The sequence below is a fragment of the Hemicordylus capensis genome, chromosome 7 (genome assembly GCF_027244095.1).
Source record: "Hemicordylus capensis ecotype Gifberg chromosome 7, rHemCap1.1.pri, whole genome shotgun sequence".
Lineage (NCBI taxonomy): Eukaryota > Metazoa > Chordata > Lepidosauria > Squamata > Cordylidae > Hemicordylus > Hemicordylus capensis.
The window spans coordinates 38,517,878-38,536,775 of NC_069663.1; the positions used below are offsets into that span (position 1 = coordinate 38,517,878).

The window sequence follows — 18,898 nt, forward strand, 5'->3', positions numbered from 1 at the left end:
CCCTAAGGAGCCGGGTTCTTTGAACCCTTTCGTTCAATTATAGCTTTGCCCTGAGGAGCCCCATCCTTTACTGGATTTGAGGCTGGCCCTGATCCAAAGCTGACCGCCCCCTCTTCCCGTGCAAAAGGAGGCCTGAACAATCAAGAGAGCCCCTCTCCTCTGGAGCTGGAACTTGGCCCTAGCACATTGTCGCCTCTGCTGCTGGGTCCCCAGGGGTGAGGCAGGGGGTTCTGGGGCAACAAGCTCTGGCTGCTCAGCATCTGCTGGACCTAGGGGGCTTTTGTCAGGGCAGGGGGGTCTCAATCAGGATGTGTTCCTCCTCCCCCCTCCCCCGTTTGAGGGTCTCTTGGTCAGAGTCCAGGTGGGGGCCTCGGAGTCCTGACAAAATCACACACGCTGCCCCTGAACTATGTCCCCTGCCTGAGGAGGGAGCCACACAAGTACAATCAACATCGGCCCCTCGAATGTGGCTCTGAGCAGAGTGTTTGCAGCCAGACACGCAACTATGATAGGGTCAAGTGGAGCTGGTGCACACAGGCTGCCGATACCCGGAGGCCGCCTGACACCCCCGCCCAGCCCCAGCCCCACCCCCTTGGTGGGATGCTTGCTGGGATAGGCATGGGGCCACACACCACTGCCTGCCTTCAGAGCCCCACTAGCCACCTGGCTGCCCACCCCCTGCCAGGGGAGACCTGCTTCCCTTGGTTGGGCCACACTAGCACGGTCTAATGACATTGCCACACCAGTGCTTGTTCTCGCGGGGATGGGGCAGCGTGCTGGTGCTGGTGCGGTTGTGTCATTAGACTGCGTGGTGTGGCGTGGCAAAGTTAGGCAGGCAGGGGGTAGGGGGCGGTGGGTAGGGGGCGGCGGGTAGGGGGCGGAGACTGGCCAACCTGTGGGGACTGCAAAGTGGCCACCTCAGATCTTCCCTCCGGACAGCCTTCAACATTGCTCAGCCTGTTCTCAGCCTCATATAGAGCCTGTCACACCTTCCTCCTTCTCCTTCTCCTCCTCCTCTTCCTCCTCCTCCTCTTCCAACAAATATTTACACCCCACTTCTCAACAAAAGTTCTCAAAGCAGTCTGCACAGAAAAATAAATAAATAATAAAGAAGACGGCCCCTGTTCCCAATGTTATTAATACAGAAGATGGTTCTTCTGCTCCCTCCAGTGATCGAGCTGATATCTGGGTGGAACATCGATGTTCTGGAGAAGGGAGACGTGAGGCTGTGGCTGGAGGTGGAGAAGCTCTCCCCAGAGGCGGAGCTGCACTTGATCTTCAATGGGAAGGAGCTCACCAGTACCCCGGTGAGTTTCCCACCAGGCTCAGCAACCACTTGTTGCTGCCTTTTAGTGGTACCCTCAAATTAGGGTTGCCAACATTGCATTGGCCGAAATCGGGACACCGAGGGGGGCCCCGGGGGTGGGAGCCCACCTAGGGGTAGGTCTTGACTTGGCCACAGGTGGCAGCTTCCTGGTGCGCTTACCAGGTGATGGTCACCACCACCAGGTGGTGGCTGGCTGGTGCACAATGGCAGAGCAGGGACAGTGGTGAGAACTCCTCCCGGCTCCCAAACTATATGAAGTCTGGGGCTTGGGGCGGGCACATTGGCGACAGGCGCGTTGGAGGCAGGAGGCTTTACAGACAGGGCTGTTACCCCAAATATCCTCTGGAAGAGAGTGTGTGCATTCACACGCCAGCCAAACCTACTGCAAAGTCCCTTCGAAATCCTTGAACCCACTCCACACACAAATCGGGCTTTGTGATGCGAATTCTAGCTTATCTCGATGTATTTCTGGGATTTTAAAATGCTGGTTTTAAGCGAGTTTTTCTGAAAACGCCGGAGCAAATAGGGAGAGGCACTGACATAGAATCATTAACATGATAAGAGGGATGCACTATTTTAGGAATGCAGATATAGGCTTTAGAAAATCTCTCTCTCTCTCTCTCTCTCTCTCTCTCTCTCTCTCTCTCCATCCGCCCACTGGCTAGAAGGAAAACATGGAGGCATGCGATGTTAACCTGCACCAAAACAAAACCCAAGAGCAGAGGGAAAGGGCTGCTTCTCTCAGTGCCACAAGTGTAATTCAAAGTGGCTTCGCTCAACATTTACCCTGCAGCATGAAGCCATGTCTGAATATCTCCCAGGAGAAACTCAGAGAGAAGGCCGCGAAAGAGCACCTTACCCGGACCCGCCTTCCTCCCAAATGAGGCAGATTGGGCCGGTTTCAGGGCAAGAGGCAAGAGGCCTCTAAATACCAGATGCAGGGGAGTAACAGCAGGAGAGAGGGCACACCCTCACTTCTTGCATGTGGGCTTCTCAGAGATATCATGGTGGGAAACAGGGTGCTGGACTAAAAAGGCCTTGGTCCTAATCCAGCAGGGCTGTGTTTACGTGATATTCTTAACAGCAACTAACCAATCATATTAGGGAGAAAGGTTTCATAACCTGTCTCCTAATCTGGGTAGTAATTTGCTCTTCTTTCTCTCTCCCAATAGACACATAAGATCAATTTTGACCGAGCAAACGGCCTTGTGGAATTGATCATCCAAGACTTCTGTGAAGATGACAAGGGCACATACACAGCCCAGCTGAAAGACGGCAAAGCTGAAAACCAGTTTACGTTGGCTCTGGTTGGGGATGGTACGTTGAGAACTGGGAGCGGCAGGCAGAGCCACTTCTTAGGCCTGTGCAGCCTTAAAAAATGTCAGCTCTGATCCAGTCCCACAGAGAAATGGTCGGAAGCGTCAAGGTGGCCCACCAAAACGGCTGGGTGAGGTTATTGGAAATCTGACATTTTTGTCAGACCCAAATTAAGGTGCCACACTGGCTGTTCAACTTGGGTCTGGCAAGAATGTCAGAACTCCAGCAGAGCTCAGATGTGACAGCAGAGAGCTCAGTTGGGGGCGGGAGTGGTTCCTTGGGGCTCCCTGCTGGTATCTGACCTCAGAGGGCAGCAGATTGGTTCCGACGTATCTGGTCCAATGTGACTGCACAGCACTATTGCTTATGGTGGTAGGTCCTAAGTTCCAGCTAAGTGCCACTTCTGAATGATTTGACATTTATCTGATCAGGGGCATCCTGCCCATTAGGCTAACTCACTGAGTCAATCCCCTCCAGTGGCAAGTTAACAGAGGCAGCGGACTGATGACTTCTGCTAATCCAGTGCCAGGTCCCAATACATCTCCCCGTGGCTAGCCACATTCCCCAGCCTCTTCCTCTGCTGCTGCTCTAGCTGGCTGGGAAAGGGAGCAGAAGGAAGTCAGTTGAGGCCAACAGAGTGCTTACCTAAAGCATCCCCAGGGCGCTTTCCGGTTTAGCCTCTCAACAGCGGCAAAATGCTTCCGTTCAGGCAAATTGCATTCAGCACGTAAATAGCAAAGCGCCCAGCAGGGGGAGCAGTCTCATGAAAACTAACAACCCGAAAAAACAGCAACCTTTTTATGCTGGACATACAACATTTTATCAATAAATTGCAGCGGTTAAATCCGAAACCAGGCATGGGAAATGTGAACGGCACCCTGCTGTCAGCGTAGGGGCTGTGGTGTCACAACACAGGAAGTATGGAAGCACACTTCCGAGATCCGCCGTGACCCATTGCAGGGTCTTATCTGGAAAGCACCCAGATACACTCCAGGCCAGCACTCTGTGATCTCAGTCTACTTCCTTCTGCTTCCTACTGAGGTTAGTGGAGTGCTGGCCTAGAGTGCCTTCACAAAGATGCTCTAGACCAGCATTTCCAAACAGGTGTGCCACAGAGGACACTTACTGGTGTGCCGTGCTGACTCTCTTGGAGTCAGCTCCAAAAGCAGGTTCCTAGGCATAGCGTCCATTGGGCATGGAGGTGGGGGCAAATGTTCCTGGCCCCGGCGGGTCAGGGGGCCCACTAGGGGCCCACAAGCAGAGGCCTGCCTCCTGGGGGGCCTCCCAGTGATCTGGGGGGGGCTGTCCCACCACTGCTGCTGTGCCACCGCTGCCCGCCGTCCTGCCAGTATTTCTCATCTTCACCACCCAGGCTTGCGCCATCCACACTCAAACGGCACAGGCACGCCGGAGAGGCCCACCAGCCACAGTGACCGCTGCTGCCCCGGGGGTGGCCTGCTACACTCGGCTCACCCCTCACCTGCCAGCGGTGAAGATGAGAAATATCAGCCGGGTGGCAGGGCAGTGGTGGGGCAGGGGCAGCAGCAGCAAGGCAGCCCCCCAGACACGGGGCAAGGAATCTTTTTTTAAAAAAAACTAAAGGGGGGCAATGTGGATGCGGGGGGGCGTTAGGTAGATTGCGCTTCCCCCCTTGCGTCTGATGTCAGATGCAGGGTGTGTGGCTTGGGGCGTTTGCACACACAATAGGCCCCAGCCAGAGAGAGAGAGAATGAGAGAGAGAGAGAGAGAGAGTTGGAGGAGGGTGGAAGAAACACAAGAAGCTGCTTTATAACGAGCCAGACCCTTGGTCCATCTAGCTCATTATTGTCTACACTGACTGGCAGCAGCTCTCCAAGGCTTCAAGCAGGCATCTTTCCCAGCCCTACCTGGAGATGCTGGCAGGGATTGAACCTGGGACCTTCTGCAAGGAAAGCAGATGCTCTATCTCTTAGCTATGGCCCCACACCCAAGGGGAATATCTTACAGCACTTACATACAGTCTCCCATCCCAATGCAAGCCAAGGTGGAGCCTGCTTAGCAAAGGGGACAATTCATGCTCACTAGCACAATACCAGCTCTCCTCCCCACCATGTGACTTGGCTCTGAGTTTTGAAACAAAAATTGGAAATCATCTGAAGGCAAGTACACCTTTGCCCTTTCTCGCCATGCAGTCCACTTTCATGATCTGGGGTTGAGAACCCCACTGGAAAATACAGTAGGCCAGTATATTTATGGAAATTACTTGTCCACTTACTATGTTGAAGTATAACACTGTTGTCCTTGAATCACCTTATATTTTCCCGCCATCACGTGCTGATCCAACACTGTTTGTTCTTCCAGATTTTGATAAACTTAAAACAGAGGCTGACGCCAAAAAGAAAGAATGGCAGAGAAAGCACGGTAAGATGTCTTCGAGGTCAGAGGCTGTGCCTTGTGCTGTGAAAGGGCTTTTCCATGATGTATGTTGAGCTTCTGGGCCAGGGAGGTGAGGAAGCAAAGTTATGACCCAGGGTGCTTTTTAAAATGGGGCAAAGTGTGACCAGGTAGAAGGTGAGGGAGTTTTTAACGGTAAAGGTAAAGTGTGCTGTCGAGTCAGTGTCGACTCTTGGTGACCACAGAGCCCTGTGGTTGTCTTCAGTAGAAGGGGCTGGCCATGGCCTCCTCCCGCGCAGGATGAGATGATGCCTTTCAGCATCTTCCTATATCACTTCTGCCTGATATAGGTGTTTCTTCCCATAGTCTGGGAAACATACCAGCAGGGATTCAAACCAGCAACCTCTGGCTTGCTAGTCAAGTCATTTCCCCACTGCACCATTAGGTGGCTTTAGCAGTACTTTATAGATGATCTCAGTGTTGATCTGCATCAGGACTGGTGCATTTCGACTTGCTCATAAATGATCTGGAGTTAGGGGCAGGGGGTGTTGCTAGATCTGGGACCCGGACCCATGGCTCACCCTTTGATCATTAAACTCAATCATAACCCCACCTCCCAAGAATAATTACGCCGTCTCTGATATTATAAAACAGCACAGATGATGACGGTAGAAGCAGCAGAGAGCCAGGTGAGGCCAGGAGCTCCCGCCCCTGCTCTGTGCAGGTGCCTCTACTGCTGAACTCCCTTTCTGGAAGAGCTCGTGGGGGAGGGAGGGGGCTGATGGGATTTGGGGCTCTGAGCCATTCATTGGGAGTCCGTGCCCAATGGTCCACCCCCTAGTGGGGTGGCAACTCTTGGGCAACTTTTTTAAAGGCACTGAAAACACATTTATTCACCCAGGCTTTTAATTAGATTTATGGTTTTAAAATTTTAATGTTGGCTTTAAATTAGTTTAATGTTAATTATTTTAATTGTTTAATTAATTTAGTTTTGATTTTAATTGTTAATTTGTGTTAATTGTTTTTATTTTGCTGGAAACCACCCTGGACAGTTTTTGGAAGGGCGGTATATAAATAAAATAAAATAAAATAAAATAAAATAAAATAAAATAAAGACACCTCTGGTTAGGCGTAAGCGGCAAAGTGGCCAAATTAAAGATTACACTCAGGGCTTAGGGTGGTTTAGTATGCTGCGTTTTGAGAATTATTGATCTGATAGGAGTTTCCATAAGCTTTACTAAACTTGTATCTGTGCTTCCACCAGAAAAAATAAACTATAAAGCTTCTGTTATACTTAGAATCATTTCAGACTCTCACTGTGTTGATAAACATAGCTTTGTTTGGCCTGAGTAGGGAAGCGACAGAATTCACACAGACCAGAGGTTCAAAACAAATAAGAATAAAATGTATTACCGCATTCTACATGAATCCAAGACTAGGTTTTTTCCAAGTTCTTTGATGTTAGAAATTAAGATGTTTAAATTCAAAGTCCTCTTCCTTTTTAGGGTTGCCATATTCTGGCTTTCTAAATCGGGTGTCTAATTTGCATATTATGTAAATTGGCTTGAAAATGTTTTTTAAACAGAATAGAGACTGCACGTTTTGCTCCATAACTCCACTTCTACAAGGGCTAGAGCTTAAATTTAATAAATAAATAAATAAATAAATCTGGGCGAATCTGGGTGGGCTAAGCAATCTGGGTGAGATGCTTAAAATCCGGGTGAAACCCGGAATTCAGGGGGCATGGCAACTCTAGTTCCTTTTGGGCAAATACAGATATAACTTCATGGTATAGTGGTTAGAGTGCTGGACTAGGACCGGGGAGACCCGAGTTCAAATCCCCATTCAGCCATGAAACTAGCTGGGTGACTCTGGGCCAGTCACTTCTTCTCTCTCAGCCTAACCTACTTCACAGGGTTGTTGTGAAAGAGAAACTTAAGTATGTAGTACACCGCTCTGGGCTCCTTGGAGGAAGAGTGGGATATACATGTAATAATAATATAACTTGTATTTGACCTCTGTTTTTATGGGGGTCGTCTTAAATTCAGAGGACCGGGTCTCACGATCTGTGAGACCCGGTTTGTTGCAGTGAGCAGGAAGAGCGGGCTAAGCCCGCTCTCTCCACTCATGAGCGGGGAGGGAGCCTTGGGCGGCTGGATTGGCCGCCCACACGATTGCCAGCTCCGAGATGGAGCCAGCGGGGGTTAGGGGGAGCGGGGGCCGATTGGCCCCCGCAAGCTCCAACATGCCCTGCGCAAGTGCGCAGGGCATGCTGGTGAGACCCCCAGAGCTGGGAGGCGGCTTTTCGCCTCCCCTCTGGGGGTCTCCTCGTGAGTAGGCGCAGCGCGAAGCCGCGCTGCGGCTACTCACGATAATTAAAACCAGGTTTGCGGAGCGCTCGCTCTGCAAACTTGGTTCGGGGGCAGGGGTTCTTGAGCGAGTTACCCGCTCTAGAACCACCGGGCTCACAGCCGAGCCCGGTGGTTCTGACGATCAGGAAAAACCGGGCTAGGCTTTCCTAGCCCGATTTTCCCCGATCGTCAGAATAGCCCCAGAGTCTTCTATTGGGGCAAACATGGTAGAAACAGATGTTTCTGAGGTTTTCTTTATCTCTACAAGGCTGTGTAGGGTATTGTACTTGCTGGTGTTGCAAGGTTCCACTTTCCTTTGTTACGAGGTACTCCAAGTCCAAACCAAGCACTTTCACAAAACCCCGGCCCTTGTTTCAGACAGTCTATACTTTGAGTCACAGAACTTCTCCTCTTTGAGACTAACCCTGTCCAAACCCAAACCCAAACCCAAACCCCCAACTAACTCTTCCTCCCTGGTTTCCTCTCTCTCTCCACGCCACCTCCCACTAATGGATTCTTTGGACAGGCAGCTCAGCAAGGTTCCAACCACATTTGCATGATGGTCCAGAGCATTAGCCCCTCCAATGCTAGTTCGTCACAGAGGGGAAGTTCAGTACAAAGCAGAGTGAAGGAGGCGAGATCCTCAGATGCTCAGGGGAGGTATTCTGTCCCACTCTTTTCCCAGGATCTCTGCCTCTCCTGAGCTACATGAGACCCAGTTCCTTCATGCTTCTAGCTAGGAGAGAAGAAACGAAAAGGAATGTGTAGACTAGCCAGGCAGAGCTGTTAAGTTGCTCTATGCCAGGCCTGCTGAACTTTGGGCCCCCAGATGTTTGTGGACTACAACTCCCATAATCCCCAGCCACAGTGCCCAAGCGCCGAGGATTATGGGAGTTGTAGGCCAACAGCTGCAGGATGCCCAAAGTTGAGCAGCTCTGCTTATGACAAGCTCCTTCAAAGGGTGTTTGGATGTGACTGGCCACTAGGTGGAGCTATTACAAGCTAAACCATAGGAATTGGGTGGAGATTTCACTTCTTTCCTCTTGACAGGTCCTCACTTTATTGAACAGCTGCAGTGGAAGGTCACGGAGGACTGCGAAGTCCTACTGACTTGCAAGGTAAATCCGACACATTTTGTGCCTTTGGAAAGGAAAGGGGGAAATGGTGCTAAATAATACAGCGAATAAGGCCAACCTGAGACCCTCCAGCAGTTGTTGGACTACAACTCCCATCATCCCCAGCTGCAATAAATTGCAGCTGGGGCAATAGGTGTTGTAGTCCAACAACAACTGGAGAGCATCAGGTTGGCCACGGCTATCATAAGCACTTAGCAGACTTGTTCTTACAGCCAGAAGCTGAGAAGGAGCAGCATCCAGCCAGGTTCCAAGCCCTGTGCGTGCTCCCGAGAAATGGGGGTGTGTGGGAAAATATCGAGAGAAGGGGGAGGAGGAGGTAGGGATGTGCACGGAACCGCAGCGGGGCGGTTTGAAGGAGGCATGTGCAGGCACGTCAGCAACTTCCGGTCATAACCGGAAGAGGAGGGCACCCGCTCTTAAAGGGAGACCCCCATCGCCTTCGAACTGGTGGAACTGCCAGTTCTTCGAACCGGTTCGGAGGCCCATAAAGGGCCTCTGAACCGGTTCCATGCACATCCCTAGTGGAAGGAGAGGGAGGAAGTGATCATGTGCCAGCCATGATCTGGGTCAGACAATGGAGGGCAACCCACATCCTGCACCCAGCCCACCTCAGGGAGGGAGGAGGAAAAACATGTCCCATGCCATCCTACCTAGATCGTGGCTAGCTCACAAAGAGGTCGTCCATATGACTAGCCCTACAGGGGTAGGAGAGGACAACCCCAGGAAGGGCTGGCCGTGTTGGGCTCTGTGGTTGTTCCCGATCCCGTGGTTGTTCCCATCCCCAGGGGGCCCTGCTTTTAAACCTGGGTGAAAATTGATATAGGAGGATGCGTGCATGCCTCCTGCCTCACTCCCTGGTCCACGACGATGATGACAACGGCAACAAATATTTATATTCCGCTTTTCAACCAAAGTTCCTCAAGCGGTTTACATAAATATAAATCAATCAATAAAAATGGCTCCCTGTCTCCAAAGGGCTCACCATCAAAAAAAGAAACATAAGACAGACACTGGCAACAGCCACTGGAGGCATGCTGTGCTGGGGATGGAGAGGTCCAGTTGCTCCCCACTTGCTAAATGAAGAGAATCGCCACTTTTAAAAGGTGCCTCTTGGCTTAGTTAGCAGGGGATTAGTCATGTAGATACTCAGACTGCCAGCAGCTCTTCCTGGGCTGCTGGCAGCCATCTTATTCATACAGACTGGGGAAAGGAGCATCCCGGCAGCAGGGAGATATGCCAGTGCACCACACTGCTTGTGAAATGTCTGGCGGCCCGGCTTTCTTCCCCCTCTCCTCCTGCTCCTGGGAGACGAGAGCTGGTCTTGTGGTAGCAAGCCTGACTTGTCCCCATAGCTAAGCAGGGTCTGCCCTGGTTGCGTATGAATGGGAGACTTGATGTGTGAGCACTGCAAGAGATTCCCCTCAGGGGATGAAGCCGCTCTGGGAAGAGCAGAAGGTTCCAAGTTCCCTCCCTGGCAGCATCTCCAAGAGAGGGCTGAGAGAGATTCCTACCTGCAACCTTGGGGAAGCCGCTGCCAGTCTGTGAAGACAATACTGAGCTAGATAGACCAATGGTCTGACTCAGTATATGGCAGTTTCCTATGTTCCTATGCTTGTCTCACTGCCCCGCCGCTTGTCTGGGCACACAGGCAGCAGAGCCCTCTTCAGGCTCTGTGTGGGGGGCGGCAGGTTGTCTCCCAGAAACTTTGGTCGTGAGAACTTCCTTGATCACATCCCCCTCCTCCTCCCTCGATTGTTGCCGACACACGATCATTTCCCAGCAGCATGACTGGGGCTTGGAGCGTGGCTGGATGGGACATTCCTCCGACCCAGCTTCTGGTCGTGAGAACCTGCCCGACATTTTGATTAATAAACATGACAAATTCTCTACCCTCGTGGTTTGATTAGCCAAAGGAGATTTTTCCCACTGTCAATTCTGCTTTCAATGTCTAGGAAGCTATTGCTCAGAGTTACCCAGCAGTGGAACTCTCTGAGAAGTCTGGCAGTAAGGATGCTGTCCCAGGGGAAAGAGGGGTTCCCCAAACTTGCCTTGCTTCCTTCCCCCATCTGCATTCTTGTGAATCCCCCACAATTTGCTTCCAACAGGCAGCAAACATGAAGAAGGAGAGCACCTTTAAATGGTTCTTCGATAATAAATCCCGCTCAGATGGCCAGTATGACTCAAAGACGGGCGCTGGACTCCTGCCCCTCAAGAAGGTAAGAGGCACACAGTTAGCTCCCTGGACCAGGAATGTTCAGGCCAGGGCAGGCTTAAAATCGGGGCAGGGGTTGCCATGGAATGAAGTCTCATTTCCAGTGGGAGTTCAAATCTCTGTGCTCCTCAGAGAGGGTGCCATTGTTTGCCCCCCTTCTGCACCCCCACCCCCACCCCCGCCACCCCTTGTTAAAGGAGGGGGCTGGAGGGCATCTTGCTGTCTTGCTGGCATCCCAGAAATCTGCTGCCTGAGAAGACTGCCTCATCTTGCCTCATGGAAGGGCCGCCCGGCCATTTCCAATTAATAGAGTTTCTAGTCTATTCTGTTCTTAACATGTTCTTATATTTTATTATTATTTCTTGTTTACACAGTCAGACAGGTGTTATTGACTGGTTTGTTTTATCCAGAAATCGAGTCCTTCCCAAGGACCTGGGATGCCAGAATTTTATCATCATCATCATCATCATCATCATCATCATCATCATCATTTTACATTTTATATCTCGCTCTTCCTCCAAGGAGCCCAGAGCGATGTCCTATATACTTAGGTTTCTCCTCACAACAACCCTGTGAAGTAGGTTAGGCTGAGAGAGAAGTGACTGGCCCAGAGTCACCCAGCAAGTCTCATGGCTGAATGGGGATTTGAACTCAGGTCTCCCTGGTCCTAGTCCAGCACTCTAACCACTACACCATGCTGGCTCTCATTAGCCATGTCAGTCAAATTAGCCATGCTAATGTACTTGTAAAGAAATAGGTAGCACTCATAGACTAACTGAGAGGATTCAGGATGCAAGGATTCTATTTGTTAACAAGTTACTTATTCCTCACATATATAACCCACCCTTCATCCAAGTTCCTCAGGGCTGCATTCGTGGGTAGGATTGCCTTCCTTTATCCTCACAACAGTCCTGTGAGGTAGGTTAGGCTGAGAGGAATCAGCCCATAAATAATCATCCAGTGAGTTTCATGAGCTAAGCCAGGGGTTCTCAAATTTGGCTCCCCAGATGTTGTTGGACTACAATTCCCATCATCCCCAGCCACAATGGCCAAAGTGTGAGGAGTGAGAAGTAGATGATGATGATGATTAAGAGGGACTGTTACATTTTCCACTTGGTAAATATGTTTTGCTAGATTACCAAAGCAGATAAGGGAATCTACAAAGCCGTGGTTTCTGATGACCGGGGGCAAGATACAACTCAACTTGACCTGACTAAAGAAGGTATGATTCTCTTAATTTGTTGGGCAGCATTCACAAAGATCAGCAGGACTGTTCTCACAACCATCCACTGTGTGGGTCAAGCATCCTACTCACCTTTGGGAGGTGTGCATGCTCTTGATTCTTCCTCATGTGTGAGCCACAACCTAAGTCGGAGATTGCAGGAAGTGATCGTGTGGAAGGCAGGCAATGGATCCAATGAGATTTTCTCCAACTTTGGTAGTATTCTGGGTTAAAGTGCTGGGTAAGATGACACTGTCGGAGCCTGCAGCCGCCTCACACACAATCACTTCCCCCACCTCCAATCTAGATTTTCACATATGGCCAAAAATTGGGAGCATGAACAGCTCTCGAAGGTGGGTAGGATCCTTGTCCTACCCACTTAACATGAGTGGTGAGAACAGCTCTAGTAACTTTCAGACTTCCTACCTTGACAAATACGACGAATGACACTCATGCATGATCACAAAACAGGCACATGCACAGTTCCCAAACTTCAACAGTATGCTTCTCCTACTCAGGTACCAATCATGTGAACGATCCTCAATATGAAATGTTTTTATTGTAAATATGGGGAAAGATATACAGGTGAAACTCGGAAAATTAGAATATCGTGCAAAAGTCCATTAATTTCAGTAATGCAAATTAAAAGGTGAAACTGATATATGAGACAGACGCATTACATGCAAAGCGAGATAAGTCAAGCCTTAATTTGTTATAATTGTGATGATCATGGCGTACAGCTCATGAAAACCCCAAATCCACAATCCCAGAAAATTAGAATATTACATGGAACCAAGAAGACAAGGATTGTAGAATAGAACAATATCGGACCTCTGAAAAGTATACAGTGTACTGTGCTTGATTGGCCAGCAAACTCGCCTGACCTGAACCCCATAGAGAATCTATGGGGCATTGCCAAGAGAAGGATGAGAGACATGAGACCAAAGAGCTGAAGGCCGCTAATGAAGCATCCTGGTCTTCCATAACACCTCATCAGTGCCACAGGCTGATAGCATCCATGCCACGCCACATTGAGGCAGTAATTGCTGCAAAAGGGGCCCAAACCAAGTACTGAATACATATGCATGCTTATACTTTTCAGAGGTCCGATATTGTTCTATTCTACAATCCTTGTCTTCTTGGTTCCATGTAATATTCTAATTTTCTGGGGTTGTGGATTTGGGGTTTTCATGAGCTGTACGCCATGATCATCACAATTATAACAAATTAAGGCTTGACTTATCTCGCTTTGCATGTAATGCGTCTGTCTCATATATCAGTTTCACCTTTTAATTTGCATTACTGAAATTAATGGACTTTTGCACGATATTCTAATTTTCCGAGTTTCACCTGTAGCCTATTAAATGTCAATTTATCTTTCTAAGTTTTTCTTACTACCTGAAGATTTCTTTTGATTGTATTTTCCAGCATTCGATGACATCCTCAAGGAACTTGCCAGGATCAGTGGTAAGTTGATTCCTCCTGTGCCCACATTATAGCGACAGTAATCCAGTAAAGATGCAAACAGAGATGATCCTCATTCTCTAAAGCAGGGGTTCCCAACCACAAGTCTCCAGGTGTTGGACTACAACTCCCATCATCCCCAGCCACAATGGCCAAAAGCTTGGGGTGATGGGGGTTGTAGTCCATCCTGGCTGGAGGTGATGGGAACTGTAGTCCAACATTATCTGGAGACTTGGATTAGATGGAGCTTTGGTCTGATCCACCAGGGCTCCTACTTTTCAAAACTTAGAAGTACAGAAAGAGGAACCCTGATCATCTTTCTGAAATCCATTTCTCCCCCTACCCCACCCCACCCCACCCCACCCACAAATTTTCTGTTCAGTTTTATCCGCATCACCTTTGAAAATCCAGCCTACTGCAGAAGGCATCAAGATCTACAGTGAAGTGAAGTACTACACAGACGCCATGAAGGCAACTTGGTATCACAAGTATGTCTTTCCAGAGTATTTCCGAAGTTTCATGAAAAAGAAATGCATGCTTGCAAATGTGTGGTGGGGGAAGAATTCATAAGTGGTGCACACACGCACACACACACACACACACACACACCAAACTTTTTAATGGGACAGGAATCACTTGCTGATACAGGACAGAAAGCAGAAGGAGGCCTGCTGTAGCAAATGTAGGCTTTATATTGTTGGAGATACAGCTCCTGGAGCTTTTTCAGATGGCGTCTTTACCGTGACTTTACTTTGAGAGTGTGGGTATGTGCGTTCACATATCGGCCAGTTTACTCCGAAGTCCGTGTGATATTTCAGAGAGCCCTTCACATACGATTTGGGTTTTCCCCTCCATATTGGGACCTAGCCTGATATATGTCCGGGGTTAAAAAAACTCTCTTTTTGCATCGGAGTATTGATTATGCTCCGAACTTGCAGTAAAGCCTCGCGGTAAACCCACGGTAATGCCTGCTATTTGAAAAGCCTCCAGGAAGTTTTTCACACCCAGCTTTTAGTTTGTATCTCCTCTAGAATGGAGGGTGTGCATTCACATAGCGGCCAATTTTACCCCAAAGTCCCAGCGAGCTATTGGGAATCACTTCACAGACAATTTGGGGTTTTCATTGTGTGTTTGAGTGTAGCCCAATTTATATCCGGGGTAAAAAAATCCACGTTTTGCATCGGTTTGGGGGGACAACTTCGAACTCTCAGTAAACCAATGGTAAAGCCTGCTGCCTAGGAAAGCTCCTGGCTGCTTTCCAGATTACACGCTGCAATGTACTCGCAGCGCGTCCGCTAAGTGCCTGTCCATATTGCCCATGTCTCCACCTCGGTGTTGCTGTGTTGTCAGAAGGGTGCCATTCACATTTCCCATGTGTGGATTCAAATTATAATGAAGTGATTTTGCCCTACAACGTTGTAAATTCATTGCAGGAAAGTAGCTGTACTTTTCCGTAGTAGGGAGGCTTGATCATGAGTTGCAGCATGTAGCAGTATGGACAGTTTTTTTCTATTTCTTTTTTAAATGGTTTTTTCTTATTCTTCCTGCCTCTCCAAATGTTTAACTCTCATGACGGGAAGGAGGGGAGTCATCTGCATATGGTGGGGAGGGCGATAGTCTCCCTTCCCTTCCACCCCTGCTGGAGGAGGGGTAGGCGGCAGGCGCTGCTTACCATGGCAAGGGGGAATAGTTGCCTTGCTGCCCCTCTCCTCACCCTCCCTGACCCCTCCCTGCCTCTTCAAATGTTTAGCTCTCGTGACAGGTGAGGGGAAGGTGGCGGGCGCTGCATACAGTGTGGAGGACGATAGTCCCCCTTCCCTTCTACTACCACTGGAGGCAGGGGAGGCAGTGGGTGCTGCTTATGGCGGCGAGGGGGAATAGTCTCCCTTCCACCTCCCCATTTTTTGCTCTTGCTGCCCCTCTCCTAATCCTTCCTTAATTTTTTTTAACATTTATATACATGGGTTTTTGTGCAAAGGTGCAAGCCTATTCACCGATGCTTTCAGCTCCTGATCCCGAAAGCATCTGCTGTTATTTAGTAGAGGAATGGGATTTGTTGAAAAGGGACTGTGTGTCCCTCTTTTAGAACTTTTAAATGAGCCGAATTTCCAAATGGCAACTGTCCCTAATCTTTTCCGTTGGGCTGTCCCTTAATGACAATGCAGTTTCTCCTCTGTGCTTCTCCCCCGCCCCCACACGTCTTCAAATTGCTCACTCTCACTCTCCCCTTCACCTCCTCCACCACTGGATTTTTAAAAAAATTATCTTTGTTTGTATTGTGCTAGCCTGCAATGACAAAAGGCATTGTTTTGGAATGGCGCTCCCCCTGCTGGCAGATTTGCACAAGTGCGCCGAGAATTTTTTCTTTAACTTCCGTTGCGTCAGCGATCCCCCTCTCCCTCTGCAACCCCATTGCCCCAAAATTGAGGAGGGGCCAGTGGATGCGTTTCTGTGGTGGAATATGGAAGCTCCCTGCCTGGGAAAACCACTGCAGTGATGGGCAATATGGACCGGCAAAACCTTGTCATGTTGCATATAATACTGCCGGAGAATCGCTGCGCTCGCGGTTTCAGACCGCTGCCTCATTCTGTAACACTTTGCAACACTTTCAGTGTGGCAAATCTCATAGTCTGGAAAACGCCCTGGTGGCATCAACTCACCTAGCAACGCTATTGACCATTAAGGGCATTAGGGGTGGAGATCGTGAGCAAGGGAATTCCCTCTCTGTCTGTGCTTTCTCTACCCTGATTCCCTAGAATCCCTACCTGAGAGACAGACTTCTGTCTTCCTCCCTCACCCCTCCAAATGTAGTAAGCAGCTGGGCACTTGGCTTCTCTCTCTCTCTCTGATCTATTTCCTAAACAAAGACTTGACTCAGAACTTTAACTCCATATCTCCAGACAATATTAATTAGCAGTGCTCTTCTTGCTTGTGCACTTCCTCCTCTACAGGTGGGGTATATAAATAATCTAACCCCTCTGAGCTCTGAACAAGTAGGGCAACTTTCCAGGGGGCGCCTGGGGGAGCCATTGGCTGGGCAACAGCTCTCTTTGCTCTTGTGTGTGGGGAGTGTGTGATATTATTTGCACAGAAGCCAGAGAAAGGGTACACTGAGCATCTTTAGTTGTTCACCATGTCCTTACAATTCTTCTGCAGCAAAGACGCAGGGGTGAGAGGAGAGAAGAACGTGGGGGTCTAGGGGGCAGGGGCTCTTTTTCACTCCAAACTTACTATGGCACTTTCCAGCTAGCTGCTCAACAGCAGCAAAATGCCTCCGTTCAGGCAAGTCACGTTCAAAATGTAAACAGCAGGGGGAGCAGTCTCGCGGAAACTAACAATCCGAAAAAACAGCGACTTTTTAACGCCGGATATATGATGTCCTAGCAATCTATCGCAGCGATTAAATCTGAAACGGCATGGGAAATGTGGATGGCACCCTACTCTCTTAATTTTTGACCTGACATTTGCTCTGTGTCTACGTGGGATGGTCTGTGTGAACAAGAAGCTTTGTGAAATCATGGGGCTTGTTTTGTTGTTGTTTTTACAAATACATTGCTACTCAGGCTTCTAGGATGACCCCACCCACACATGACCCCACCCCCAAGACAGACACCCACACACACACTTGTGTTCCGTATTCAGGCAATGGGATGTTGGCAACCCTAGCCCCCATCCAAAAACTGCCTTCAGTCCCAGGACAAAAGCTTTCATGATATGTGCAAGTTTCTCAAACTTGAGTCTCCAGATGTTGTTGGACTCAACAATATCTTGTGGCCAAGGATGATGGGAAACAATATCTGGAGACCCAGGTTTGCTTTAAGCAAAGGTGCCCGGAATGGCCTCTGGGACCTACCACATGTCAAGCAGAGGTGATCACCCCACCTTTCCAGGTTTTGTATCCAGTTTTCTGATACGGAAAATGTGAAACACAATTCAGCTGCCACTTGTGCTTCAAAACCACATCACCTCTGAATTTAAGTGTCACTTAGCTGTAAAACTGAGAACAGTTTGGATGTTATTTCACAGTTCCTCCAAAATTCAGTTGTGGGTATCTTGCTGCTCAAAAAGGCAGATGGTTGATTGATGACAATGTCTCCAGTCAGTTGACCACCCCAGTGAAGCGTACCAGCGGTTTATAATAGCAAGTCCATTACAAACTGCTGGATTCCGGAACTCCAGCCTCAGGGCCCTCCCGAGTGTGCCCTCCAAGGCGATGTGCATGCACTTGCACACACAAGTTTTTTGGTGTCTACTCAGTTAATTTTAGATCCAACCCAAGTTGAATCAGGAAGGCCCCACTCTGAAGGCATGTGCGTGCACACTGCCTCGATACTGCCGCCCAGAACAAAACACATTCTGTTCACAGATTTTTTTTTAAAGTTAGAGGGAACACTGGACCTCACTCAATGGGCATTAAAAGCATGTGAATAGAATGGTCATCTAACACAATTCTGCATATTCAGTGACAAGCGCGTGGAAGGCGGGGACCGGCGGAAAACGGGGACAACCATGGACCAGGTTTGGCTCCACATTCTGGATCCCAAAGAGTCGGACAAAGGCAAATACACCTTGGAGTTGTTTGATGGGAAAGAGCCACGCAAACTCACAGCTGACTTGTCTGGCAAAGGTAAGAAGCAGGCATGCAGCTCTCTTCTTCGAGAGGAGTTTGTTAGGCAGCTTCTTGTTCAAAATGTACCCTCATCTCCTTACCAACACCCTCCTTAGATCTCAGGGAATGGCCGCCATATCTCCACCCCATGTGGTCAGGTGTTGTGGCTGTACCAGGGCGTCCCCACCATTGGGCGAGTGCCTGCATGGAACCCAGGTCGCCTGGGGCTGCGGAGGGCCATGCCTGCCACCAACCTCATCCCCTATGATACGTAACCCCGCCTTGGTGCTCCACCACCACCACCACTGTGCTTGTCCCAACTCTGTGCTGGCTGGGGGATGTGTACATGCAGAGCCATTTCGGGGGTCCACAGGCAAGACCCCATTTGGAGGGGTCAGCAGGTATTTGCTATGCCAGCTCCTCAAATGGTGTGATGGGAAACAAACAAAGGTCAGGGAGAAGGGAGATGATGATGATGATGATGATAACAACTACTACTAGTAGTAGTAACAACAACAACAACTAGCTGGGCCAGGCGCAGAGCATCTGGGCCAGGCGCAGAGCATCTGTGCCTCTAGTTTCACCCACCTGCCGCCGCCACCATTTTCTCCTGCCCACCCACCGGCTGCCATCAATGCTGTCCTTGCATTTCGCCGAGCAGGCGGGCCGGAGACGGAGGCTCTCTGTCGCCTGCTCGGCTGTTCTCCTGGCCAGCACTTTCTTTCCCCACACCCGCCCGTCCCCATTGCTATCCGGCAGCTGCTCGTGAACTCTCACAAGAGCTGCCATGCATGGGATTAGTGATGGATATGCCTAAGAGAAACAGAGAGAGATAATTAATAATAAAAACTTTGTTAGCTGCCCCGTAACAAATTGTTCTCTGGGCA

The 18,898-nt window shown here is 49.5% G+C and overlaps 1 protein-coding gene across 4 annotated transcripts in view; it reads left to right on the forward strand.

Annotated features, from left to right (window-relative positions):
* MYOM3 (myomesin 3) overlaps nucleotides 1–18,898 on the forward strand; it is an 87,060-nt gene that overhangs the window by 60,449 nt on the left and 7,713 nt on the right. For 3 of the 4 annotated variants that reach the window (XM_053268604.1, XM_053268606.1, XM_053268607.1), the window contains 10 exons: nucleotides 1,171–1,307; nucleotides 1,993–2,082; nucleotides 2,500–2,644; nucleotides 4,985–5,044; nucleotides 8,419–8,486; nucleotides 10,610–10,720; nucleotides 11,851–11,938; nucleotides 13,367–13,405; nucleotides 13,785–13,890; nucleotides 17,866–18,029. In XM_053268604.1, the coding sequence (XP_053124579.1) occupies nucleotides 1,171–1,307; nucleotides 1,993–2,082; nucleotides 2,500–2,644; nucleotides 4,985–5,044; nucleotides 8,419–8,486; nucleotides 10,610–10,720; nucleotides 11,851–11,938; nucleotides 13,367–13,405; nucleotides 13,785–13,890; nucleotides 17,866–18,029 (1,008 nt within the window). The remainder of the gene's footprint in view (nucleotides 1–1,170; nucleotides 1,308–1,992; nucleotides 2,083–2,499; nucleotides 2,645–4,984; nucleotides 5,045–8,418; nucleotides 8,487–10,609; nucleotides 10,721–11,850; nucleotides 11,939–13,366; nucleotides 13,406–13,784; nucleotides 13,891–17,865; nucleotides 18,030–18,898) is intronic. The other variant, XM_053268605.1, reaches the window with a different exon arrangement.